This window comes from Cyanistes caeruleus, chromosome 5, assembly GCF_971803275.1.
Source record: "Cyanistes caeruleus chromosome 5, bCyaCae1.hap1.1, whole genome shotgun sequence".
NCBI lineage: Eukaryota > Metazoa > Chordata > Aves > Passeriformes > Paridae > Cyanistes > Cyanistes caeruleus.
Genome location: NC_141705.1, coordinates 4,389,293 through 4,402,020, shown reverse-complemented (window position 1 = coordinate 4,402,020; position 12,728 = coordinate 4,389,293). Strand labels below are relative to the sequence as shown.

Below are 12,728 nucleotides of genomic sequence, written 5' to 3'. Positions count from 1 at the left end.
GTTCCCTTGACTTGATAGTATCTAATTATAAGGAAAATTAATTGATGCTCATTTTTTTTTACATATACACCCAGACTTTTTGATAATGATGATACTCTGTATAATAATGATAAGGCTCTGTAGTTAAATAACTGTTGGTGTTAAAAGGGAATAAAAGCAGATATTTGTGCAGTGGACTTTGTACAGGTCTGTAAAGTGTGGCACAAGAGATGATTCCAAGGTTTTGAAGTGCCAGCCTTACAAGTGAATAAATTGAATTATCTTTATGATTATTCTGAGGTGTTGCATTTAAACAAATAATTTCATCCCACATGACACATATGTATAGAGGGTTAAATCTGTCTCAGATTTATACTCTGGTTTTGACCCACTGACCATGTGTGGCTTTTCTGGTTATTAAAAAATGAGAAAATTCACAAAAATGAAGAATAAGAAAGGAAGCACGAGGCAGAATTAGTAACTCTATACATCAACTATCATTCAGAGGATACCTGTGCATTAAAGGAGACGAGCCAGATTGAGGATTCCAAGGTTAAATGAGTTTATTGAATTAGTGGTTACAATGGTATGTCAGATACCTGTAATCCAAGCTACACCTACATATTTGCCTCTAAATTCTCACACTGTCAGTTTCCGTGTCTCTAAACATTCCACCACCAGGTCTTCTATTACTAATATAATCATAATAATCAGAATAATAATAATCATAATATAAAAGGCAATGTCAATCACCATATTGTGCTTCATACTCCACCATAAGGAATTCAATTGGCAAAAGTAAACCTCTGGTCATATTAATGGGATTAATTGAAATGTGAGCAATCATAACACTACTAGAATATAAAGAACAAAATCTGGTTCAAAAGAAGCATTTTTAAGATGAATTAGTTTGAATCTGTTTTAAAAATTCACATACTATAATGAAGATGACTTAAAAGTTATATCATTTAATTATTGGGCCACACATTGAAGCATATTGGCTAGTACATTTTTGCACTGCAACAGAAGCAATACAAGCTTTATGGTCTACCATTACAATTCCATTTTTTTTTATTTTTTTTTTCACTGAATATACCTGCCAACCTAATGTTTCTTGCATGCATAAAAATTTTGGGGTTTAGACTTGAATTTATCATTTACTCCACATGTATACCCCCGTGATGCAATTTCTTTGGCCAATTTAATGCTATAGTTTAGTTTAAAAAGGAAGCTTGGAGTTAAGTCCACTTAGCATTAGAAGGCGATGCCCTGAATTTTGGGCACTGCAGAGAGTTATTTACTGGAATAGAGTCTCAGGTCACATGCAAATTGTCACTTTGTCCCCCCCACCCCATGCCAGACGCACACAAGTCGGCAGGTACGCATACAAAAAAGAATATAAAACCCTCCTGGTAAAGCTCAGTGGTTTAGAATGAATCCATAGCTTTAAATTCACTTAAGGCCTGTACAGGGGAAATATGTTTCTTCTGGGACCCTCTCCTCACTCTTGTCTGATATTCTTCTGGCTTTTCTCTCTTTACTAGAGGTTTCTTCTCAGGGGCCTTCATCTTCCAAGATACAACTGGAGAGTTCACTGCAGCAGTGCCATAGACCTTCTGGTATTTAGTAGAAGCCACATATGATGCTTTCACTGTAAGGACCACAGCGTTCATCAGGTTTTTAGCTGCCTGGATGAGAGAAGTGGCACTGTCCAGCTACAAACAGAAAACAAAATGAAATATAGCAAGGTTACTCCAACACAAAATACAGCAAGGTCATTCCACAGCTGGATCACTGGGCCAGTTCCTGACTGGATCCTCTCAGATCTCATTAAAGTTGGATCAAATCCTCTTCCTCAGGGAACCTTGGAGTATCCAGCACTGGCAACATCATGCACTGAACAGTAAAGGCAAGACTGTGGTACCTCAGATTAAATTCTTTCTAATAAATTAAAGGAAAATCTTGTGTGGTCTGTGGGTTGTTTTTCTGTTTGCCTGTTTGTGGTTTTTTTTTGTCATTGATTCTTTTTCTACAGTTTAAGACATTTTCTGTTTTCTAACAAAAACCCCTTTACTTCTCACTTACACCTTTAAAAATTTACTGTTACACATCAACTGCAAAACAGGTCAACAGGGATTTTTCCCAAGTGTTCCAGTTTGTTCTAATTATTCCTGTTAAGCCCAGGGTATCACCCCCAGTGGTGTCTACAGGAACAGTGTGAGGCCAGCACTGAGCTTGTTAGAGAATCCCATCTGAAGAGATGAAAGGAGGCTCTGAAACCCCTACAGAAATGAAAAGATGAGACTGTTAAGTGCAGGTTTTGGCAGCTCCTGTAATGTGTGAGTCACTCATGGTCTCAAGGAATGTTACTTTGTGGTTACCAGGCTTTTTGTACCTTTGTGCCTCTCCCATGCACGAACCTGCCTGAGGTTCCTGGGTGTCCTCAGGATGTAAGAGCCCTTAAGGACTTGCTGAGCTTCAAAACACCAGGACTTCCAGTCAGCAAGCTTCCATCATACACTGAAGTACACACCCCTGGCCAAAGTTTTCAAAAGGACTTCAATGTATAATGGGGGCTTCCAAGACAATGTCTCAATTTTCCAAGATGTGAATCAGGCACTCTCAGATCCAAGTGGATATTCTCAAAGTAATAGCTCCTAAAAATACACTCCTAAGGACTGCAGCAAGCCAGGTTACTACTTAAGATGTTAAATTATCCCTGTCCTAAAATACTGAAGAGTGGGATACACATTTTTTGTGATAAAGCCTTTCAGATACACCATGGAAGCTGCTTCAATTACTTACATCTTTCCCAGACTGCAGGAATGATATGGGATGTAGTTTTACTTTACCTCTTTGATTCCACCCCACATGTTCAGTAAGTTTTTAGCTATTTTTAATTAGTACAAATGGCCTGTGCCACTCCAAACATTTCCTGCTCCCTATTTTGGAGCATGGCTCTGTAATATAAATGCTAAGCAAGGACAAACAGTGAGAAGGCAAGAACAAAAAACACACCATACTTCACTTCATTTTGAATCATTAACAGAAGACTTCAGGAGACATTTCCTTTTGAAGTGTCGGTGACTGATGTGAACAAAAATAGACATAACAGAAAGCCTGTATTTGAAACCACATTAATCTATACTTACCTGGGGTATTTTATTTCCTCTGCTCTGGCCTTAAACAGATTATGGTTCATCAAATACATAAACAGCTACATACAGTGAGGTGAAAACCAAAAAATAAAGCAATTTAATGATATTCACGTATGTGCTGCCATTCTCTGAAATGCACAGTTAATTGCCTGCCCCTAGTAAATATTTTTCCTTGGGACTAATTTGTATTTCTGTTAGTAAAAGAAACGAAGTTAAAAGATGGAAAATTACATTACATGGCAGAAACATGACTGTTCAATAGGGAGTAATGAAATATAAGCCAGTCTAGTGTTATTCTATAACCACACTGCTGCATGATTTATAAGGCAATCTGTATGTTTGTTGGCAAATAACAGACCACACTCTATTAAATTAGGATATTCTAATTTACCACAGAGATCTACAATCAAGCATTATTCATTGTTAAATGATTCTTTTTGAAACACTGGTGGATTGATATTGAATATAAAGTGATACCATCAAATAGTGTTTACTTCATAATCAGTGTGGATAAACTGACTGGATTGAGCCTCTATTGCACGTTCCTGAATGAATTCTGGTTGCTGAAGGTTTCCAACAGCTTCACATTTTTCCACCATGAAAAGCTGATTTACGTGTATTAAGAAACAGAATAATTAAAGGAAGCATTTTAAATTGAGGGGGCACCAAAATTAGATGCTTAAACACATACACAGAGTTCAATCTACACCTCTGAACACAGTAATCAGTGATTTTATGGACTGCAGTGATAAGGGCATGCAGAATCTTGCACTTCTTCAAGATCAGATGCAGGATACAATGACACCTTTTAGAAAACCATGTCTTGTATTTTGACATCATTTTAACTCTCTTCAGTTTCTATATGCTGTTAGAGTAGATAAGAGCTCCCTGCTTTCACCGTTATTAATCACATTTTAAGATGCAGCTACTCAGTCTCTCATCCTAATATCCACTTGCTAGTCTTGGAACCAGAAAAGAGACATAAAACCCCATCACAGGCTGTGAGTGTTCTCCAAAAATCTGCTGGTGGTCATTCCATGCATCCAATTTGGCCACCTGAGCACTTCCCATGATTTTCTTAGCGCCTCCAGCTCCTTGCCTCTATTATGGCTCAGTAAAGAAGAATTAAACTGAATGAACATCATTCCAATTAACATTTACATCTTCCTACACCACCATGTTGCTCCAGCTCGAAGCTGTGCTTTTCCACACTGGCACAAAGCTGGAATGAGGCAGCAGTGAATCAAACCCTGAGTGTTAATTCCTTACAAAATACGGGCACAGAAACATACGCACTTTTTCCAAGCGTTATGTTAATAATAAAAAATCATAGGAAGGAAAATTAACATTTCAAATAAAAGTACCACTAGGAAAATTACTTTACAGTACAGAAGGCAACCTTTACTCCCTGCAATACCCACAGAATTTTAGATATAATGATGGATTTTGGTCCTAACAGCCAACAGAGCCTTTGACTTACAGCACAACGTAATGGTGTTCTGCTGCTTAGACCTCCTTAAAAATATGTTTGCCTGCTTTTAGGGAAAAAAAAAAATGCTCTCTCAACCACAAAAGATAAACTTAGGTTGCTGTTCCACAGAACTCTTAAGAACAGTGAATGCTGAGGAAAATTCAAAATTCATAAAGAACCTAAGAATAACTGCACTGGACCTGGAAACTTAGAATAATTAAGGTGGGAAAAGATCTGCCAATAATAGAATTCCAGGGTTTTCTTCCCTTTACAGAAAATCCTTCAAGTTTTGAGGAGTTTTTGAGCTGCTTATCAGCTGTTCTGCAATTTTCCTGCACTATTTGCAGAATTTTCCAGAATCTTGAGGTAATCAAGATTTCTTGCTTCTTTTACATATACACATAATCTAAATAAAATAACCAGCAATTGCAATAGCAAAATAGCTGAATAAATAGGAGGGAATAAAGCTGGAAATTTTTGTCCTTAACAGTAAAGCAATGAAAAGAGATGTTCTCCCTGCATTGACAGACTGCTGTAATAGGGAAGAATTATACTTTATGTTTTAGAAAGAAGAAAATCTAACTTCTAGAGATGTCCTCATATTTATTACAATAAATATCCATAAAGAGGTAAGGGAAATTGAGGGGGGGGAAAAAAAAAATCTGTATTTCCTGTGAGTAAGGATACAGAATGGGTAGCTTTAAAAGAGCTGAATGCTTAAGAATATTCTATATCATTACTGCTGATTTGAATAAACCTTGAAAAGTGGGTGAGGACATCAAAAGAATTGTAGATAGTTTCTGTTCTCAAAATATTTGAGCAATGAAAATAAAATGACCTGTAAAATGATAGGCCAGCTCAGCTGACAGCACTCCCAAATTAAATGATGCAATGTCTGTGACAGACTCCATAAGTAGAGGAAAGAAACACAGTTAATGGTAAGCAAAGGGCTGTGTGGGTTAAAATATTTTCTAAGTAACCTACATCATATTTTGGTATGATTAAACTTTGAATTGCTTAAAATAGTGCTGTGGGTATAATTGGATCTTTGAAAGGTCTTTTGCTTAGTAATACATGACAGTTTGATTAAAAACTCAGTTGACACAAAACTAATGAGACACATACACAGAAGGATTCCAGATTCTCCAGAAGTACATACACACACACAAAAAAAATCTGTGCTCAACAGCGAATTTCACAGTGTGGTCTTGGAGGAACCATTTGAAGGCCTCACAATATTAATATTTCTACTAAAAACTTGGAGAGGAAGTCACTCATTTGAAGAAATTTGCAGATAACAATTGTGAAAGTGTCAAGTCACTCAGAGGGCAAATGATTGATATTTAATTAGCTGCTAAAAGCCACAAATATAGATTTAATTTTGGCCATATCTACAGCAGATGATACCTAATTAGACCATAAGGAACTTTATTCTCTGCAGGATCCCAGGCAATCATTCCTTGAGTACACAAAAAGGAGGAGACTGATGAAATAGGTTCAATTATCATATTCAGTTTATCCTCTGTCCACAGTTAAGGGATAGTGAGTCCTCAATGCAAGAACAATATTGAGGAACTGGGAAAGAACTTAAAGAAACTCAGTAACAAAAACCATCTTTTATGGGAAGGACTCAGCCAGCTCTGTTTTTCCCACTTTCAAGTGAATGACTAAAAAATGAGTTGACTGAAATCAGCAAGTACATGGTAACAAAGCTGATTTTATTTCAAGTTCCACAGGTTAGACAAAGATAAAACTTAAAGGCTGAGAGGTGAAGCTGGGCACTTTAGTTATTAATTACCTGAAATTATTTATTTAGCAGTTATATTAATTAACCACAAGAAATCATGAAAGATTGATTCTATTTCTTGAAATTGTGAAGTTAATATTGGATGGTTTTGCTGAATATGTATTAACTATTGAACATTTTTAGTGCACATCAATTCAGGGAGCCTATGCATCAGTTATGCAGGAAAGCAGCTTAGATAACAACAGCCCCCACTGACCTTGAAAGGTATGAAAACAAAAAATTAGTATTAGGAGCTATTGATAAATAGTTTAGTCTGGTTCACTTTGTACAGACTGGGAGGAAAGAAATATAATTTATTTTGCACATTGAAACAGAACCTGTAGCTCCTCAAATACTCTTGGCTAAGACTTGATTTGTACACTTTTAGCAAGTGACTTAGGCACTGCCAAGCTCTTAAGGCTTTTTGTGGATGCCGGGTGAATTCCTTGCTTCTCCTTCTTTCCAAAGGAAGTTCACACTTTCCTGGACAAGACACAATTACTCTTATCACACTCCAAAAGTCAATCAACAGTCTCCAGAGTAAATAAGGCTACAATTATGCAATTATGAAGCCTGATGGTAAATCAGGAGTTTAGCTTTCTCAGACTGTATTCTTATGCAACAGAACATTTTCCTCTCAGCTGTGCTTATAGGTAAATCCATTCCTACGTAAACAAGAGGTATGCAAGAAAAAGATCTTATTTATAAAATTACATCTTACATTTCTGTGGCACATTCCATGCATAAAACATGACCCTGTTAGAGAGATCCAGTGCAAGAATGGCCTGTTTGCTATTCAGATGCTCTCCTCCCTATGGAAGGAGACATCTGCTCTTTACCAGCACTGCTGTGCAATGGCTGAGGGTCTGCTTCAGTCACCTCAAAATGCTCGTAGGGCTCTTGCTACCTGCAGTCCATTTCAATAAAACTATCCTGTATACTTGAAAATCTCTCTCTCAAAAGAAGTCTTCATCTGAAATGTAATGTGGTCACAATAATGTCAAAAATGGATCTGTAGCTACACAAAGAAAATTGCATTGTACTTGTCCTTTCCTAGCTATTTGTTTTCACATTTGACTGCAATTAACTTACTCCTTTATACATGATGAATATTTAATTCATTCTGGGGGTAGTTGTGTTTTATAGGTGCCCAATCCACTGAATAACCACTCTCATCTGCATTTTTTCAATTACAGGTAAGAAACCCATGGGATTCCCAAGCCCATTTAGTTGTATTAAACAAAGGCTGCCATGTCCAAGGACAGCAGAAAGCACAAAAATACAGCAATAACTATGGGTATCTTCTGCCTTCTATGGACTACTGTCATTCTAAAAGACATTACCAACTGCTCTATGCTAATTTGGAAAAGCAGAAGTAAATAAAAATACTCCCAGAACAGACATTCCCAGTAAAAGGTAAACAGGCATAATATAAATGAATTTCCACATTTGCTTTACTTATTTCCAAGTAAATATTTTAGTATTTTAGAAGCAAAAGGATAAATGACAAAATTATATCCTAATTCATTTGCTTTGAGAAGAATACTTAATGTGAAAGCTCATATTTTAACTGAAATGGTGAAATGACAAAAAGACAATTGGAAACACCTGAAAGTTAACTAATTACCTAATTGTCTAATTATTTTTATGGAAAATAATTATTATTGGTGTCTCTCCAGCCTGCAGGTCCCAAAGGTGGAAAATATGTTTTTGAATTTTTGATAAATATTAGGTTTTTTTCTATTCAACAAATGCATTTACAGTGAATCAATAATTTATCCAATACTATTGCTATGAAAAAAAATTAGAATTTTTCTTGTTGTTACCAAATAGAACCTAAGTTATTTCCTCAGTATTTAACATTTAATTAATTATCTTGTTGCATTCCTTTCAGAATTTAATGGGGGAAATTATTTTAACCCACAACAAAAGAAATCTCTCAGAAATGTTTAATTTTCTTTTCCTGCTCGTTATCTGCCATTTCACAGTAGGAAAAAAGATGCCAAACCAGTACAATTCTTACCACTCACCAGAAACTCTGTAAGGACAAGCAATCCTATATAGCATTGAATTTTTAAAATTCAATTGTTTTAGCAGGCTTTTTCATGCTACAGCACTGCCTCAGAACTTTCAGTCTGTTGCTGAATTAAAGTATTTCACAACAATCTGAATGCCAAAATATCTGGAAAAATTCTACAGCACAAGGAAAAAAGCCTCAGTGAATAAAGCTAAAGGAGTTTTGTAGATGGGACAGGCTTTCACTCCACAAATTTGGCTGTTTGTACCACACAATTTCTTTGCTAAGGTTGAAGGTAGAGGAAGAAACAATTTCTACATCAATCCACAACTGAGGAACACGGGAATGAGTCTCCTGCCACGATGATTTGAGGGCTTTTCCTTCCAAATCTTCCTCATTCTGCACAGAGCAAATGTCTGGAGGATGATGCCAAGGGTGGAATGTCCTGGACAAAGGACAGGATTGTCTAATGGCCATCACAACTCTAACACTACCTGAAGCAAACTTGGCACAACCACATTTACAATTTCAAAACCATTCTGCCCCCTGGAATTTTCTCCAAGTTTTGGATAATTAACAGGAAATAGAATTTTGTATGACTGATTTAAACCTAATATTTAACAAGATAAAACGTCTGCAGCAAGATGAAGTCCAAACCCTATCTGATGGGAGATGCAAACTCCAACTATAACTAAATATATTTTAAATTGCCAGGAGGATTTTTGAAGAAAATTAGAGTAGGAAGTCTGTCAAAACTCAGTATCAAGCCAAATAAAAAAGCAGTTTACACTAATTTACACAGGGATTCACATGCCTTGAGTCTACCCAAGACACAACATTGTCTGAACCTGATGTCACAGAAAAGCACAGACAGGTCTGTCAAAAACATCAGTACAAATTTCCATTATCATATCAAATTGCAGCTAAATCTGAAGAAAAAGGGAAATAGAGGATATCTAACTAATCTGTGCTACTGATCTCCCTGTTCCCAACTGGAGTTCTGACTTGTAATTTGAGGATAGAAATAAATTTTAAAAGCCCAAAATAATCTAGTGCTGTTTCAAGCTGAGTTTTAGGAGCAAATCTTTTGTTCTTTTTCTAAAGAACAGGTACAATAAAAAGAAAAAACATGTCTTTCTAAGACTCTTACCTGAAAGGAGTCCAAATCATGTCTGGTTGGCTGGAAATTGTACTCAGTGATAAAATGCAGGAGATTTTGGATACAAAAAAAAAAATCAATAAAGCACAGAAACACTCTATGCTTTACACGAATAAATGTGTTATCTCCTGCTATTCCTCCTGATTTTGTCTCAAAGAAAACAAAATGAAAAGCAGCATAAAGCAGGATTTAAGATTGCAGTGCTGAGAAATGTGCTATTTCCCCAAATTCTTTTTTAATTTGTACAAATGTCAGAGTGGTATCTGTATGTGATTTATCTCCATGTCTTCAGCGGTGAGGATCTGCCAGTTTTTGAGGCAAATCTGCTCCTTCAGCTACTTTCCTATCTCTAAAGTCATGCTTGCCAGGTCAGCACAGCAGCACTTTGAAGATAAGTGCTCCACGGGCACAGCTGGCTTTTCCCAGGAAAGGGCTTGGAAACAATGCATCAAACACATCAGAATAAATAAAATAAAATAAAACCTTGTTGTGGAATGGAAGATGATACCAGGACAAGTATCTCTTGCTTCCTAATGTTTGCCTGTTGTTGCTCATGTATATTTTATGTCTTATGGAAGCAGATAAAGGCTTCGATCATTCAAGATATTGATCATTTTTGAGGTGCTAAAAGGATTTTACCCCCTTGAAGCTGAGGGTCCTCCCAGTGTTGCTCAATTCAATATGTGAAAACATTCCTTTCTCTGTTTGATTCCCTGAGCACTTTTCAGTACTTGTGCAGTGTGCAACAACAACAACAAAAAAATCAAAACTCCACAATAGACTTCAAGGGAAAGCTCTATTTCAGTCAGACATAGTTGGCTTTATCATATATAACAAATAATTTCTAATGGAAAATTATGTAATTTATACCATATAAATTATTCATTCTTAACTGTTCTATTTATTTGGCCAACTCAATAAATGGTTAAACAATATTCAGTAAGTAAGGAGAGTTCCCTACTAGAAGGAATTTTTCCCTAGTCAATTACTGAACAAACTATTTGTAAATGCATCTGTTCATTATATTTTTAACTTTAGCTAACACTAAATGCCATTAAAAAACATTTAAACAGGTAACAATTACCTGTTCTTACTTACTGCAAGCAAATGAAACCAGAACAAAACAGAAACATTTGTAAAGGCTGTTGCAATTCACAGTGAAAGAACTAGCAAAGATGACAGCAAATTGAGAATAAACTGTAATGAATAAAATCTTGTTCTGAATTCTAAAGGCTCATTTTTATTACTCATGTTTTATTATGCAAATATTCTTTAAGGATGAAAAGATCCTTTTGAGGTCATCTAGTGCAATTCCCTGTCGAAAATTTGACTTACATGAGGTTGTTCTAGATTTTGCTGAAATTCGAGTATGTCCAAGGATGGACAATTTCACATCTCTGGAATAGAGAACTCCACCCTGCACTTGAATTTTACTACCCTCCAGTTAAAACTTTTTACCTTTTATCTTATTGGTATTTCCCATGTGAAAATTTGTTTTTACTGATTTTCCTTATAAACATGCAACTCTGACAGGTCTGGATCTGGTTCTTCTAAACCCTCCTCAGAGGTAGTTGTAGACAACAATGTCCTCTCTGAGCCTTCTCTGTACACCTACAAATCCATCTATGAACTGTGTAGGTGATGTTGGAAATTTCATTTTCACTGCTACAAGAGCAAGTGTCCCACTAAATGGGGAAAAAAAATGAGTAATAGTAGAAAAGGAGGAAAAAATTACATTTTTCTGACAAATTTTTAATAGCTCACTGAAATTGTTTAAGTCCAATACTACTGTGTTCTGAAAATACTTGTGTTAGGGATTACAAATTTACCTGGAGTCTCTTTTCCTTTGCAGTATTTAAGGTAGTATTTTATCTGATTAACAAATGCAGAAGTACTGATATCCTCAATGAATCAAATAATCCAAATGGTTCCTGTGCTTTGCACCTCAGGACATCCACAAAACAAATTAATTCAAGCACATCTCCAAATCTTACCATTAATCCAGAATTCACATTAAGGAGATGAAGGTATAGACTTCAGAAGAAGTGAAATGTATAAGTGAAATGTATAGTGAAATGAAAAAGCATTTTCAGAGGCTCATTTCTTATAAAGTTCTTATTTAAATAGCGTACATTAGTCATGGTTACCTACAGACATGACTGCACTTGGTTAGCATCAGAAAAATTCAGAGTGAGTGTCTTTAAATATTAGTCATGATCCACTGTGACTGGTGTCACTTGAACCCCCAGAATTTTTTCAGATGCCTCTTACTGAGCAATTTCTCTAGGAATGAAAGCAGGAAAAATAGGGCTGTTCCTAAAATCCACTGATTTGGTGTGTTTTGTGACTGAGTCAAAGTGTTCAGGGGTTTTATTTCTACCAATTAGGTAACCATCCTGCACTCAACCTACTTAATTCCAGGTTCTGGACCAAAGGATTCCAGACTCCTTTTGTGCTTGGTGAAGAAGACCAGGAACCATGAAGCACTCGAGATCTTTCATGGGTTGTTTCTCTCTGGAGATGGGCCAGAGCACTTCACCTTTTGAGCTCGGTTTAGAGATCCCAAATTGCATTTGAATCCTAAAGACAGTGCAGTGAATCTGGACAGGTGCTCAACATCTGCAAAAAATCCTATCTTTGGATTTGACCTAGTGGTCCAAGAATTCAAACAACTTAATTAATGTTTTTGGGACTGTTTTCCTTAATTGTCTCTTGGTCCCCAAAAATGTCAAGTGGGCGAAACCCTCGAACTACAAGACATACAAATCTCTTCAGGCTCCAGAAGCTAAAGAGATCAGAGCATCAAGACAGGAAATGTACACAGATAAATGTTCCTTAATAAGCAATTTAAAAATTTCTGTTCAGAAAAAAAATGAGGCATCAGATAGTTCACAGAAAGTTGAATTTACTTACATATCAATATAAACCCTCAAAAGAAGCCCAAGGTGAAACTTTCTGACTCTGTACACACGATTTAATTCACCTGCTTATGGCTCTGTGTTTTTTAAGGTATTACCAGTCTAAGCAGTTGTCAGTGTCTACCTGAAATAAGAATCTCTGCCCTCTGGAAATGGCTCTTGAGCTCCACATCAAGGAAGGCTGGAGTGAAAATCTCAGATACAGATGTTTACACTTGGCTAAATGAGTCAGTATTCACA

At 36.2% G+C, this 12,728-nt stretch overlaps 1 protein-coding gene across 14 annotated transcripts in view; it reads right to left on the bottom strand.

The window, feature by feature from the left end:
- Positions 1-517: 517 nt before the first annotated feature.
- CTNNA2 (catenin alpha 2) overlaps positions 518-12,728 on the bottom strand; it is a 460,565-nt gene continuing 448,354 nt past the window's right edge. For all 14 annotated transcript variants that reach the window (XM_086891553.1, XM_086891554.1, XM_086891557.1 and 11 more), the window contains one exon: positions 518-1,694. In XM_086891553.1, coding sequence (XP_086747679.1) covers positions 1,407-1,694 — 288 coding nt within the window. In that variant the 3' untranslated portion in view covers positions 518-1,406. The remainder of the gene's footprint in view (positions 1,695-12,728) is intronic.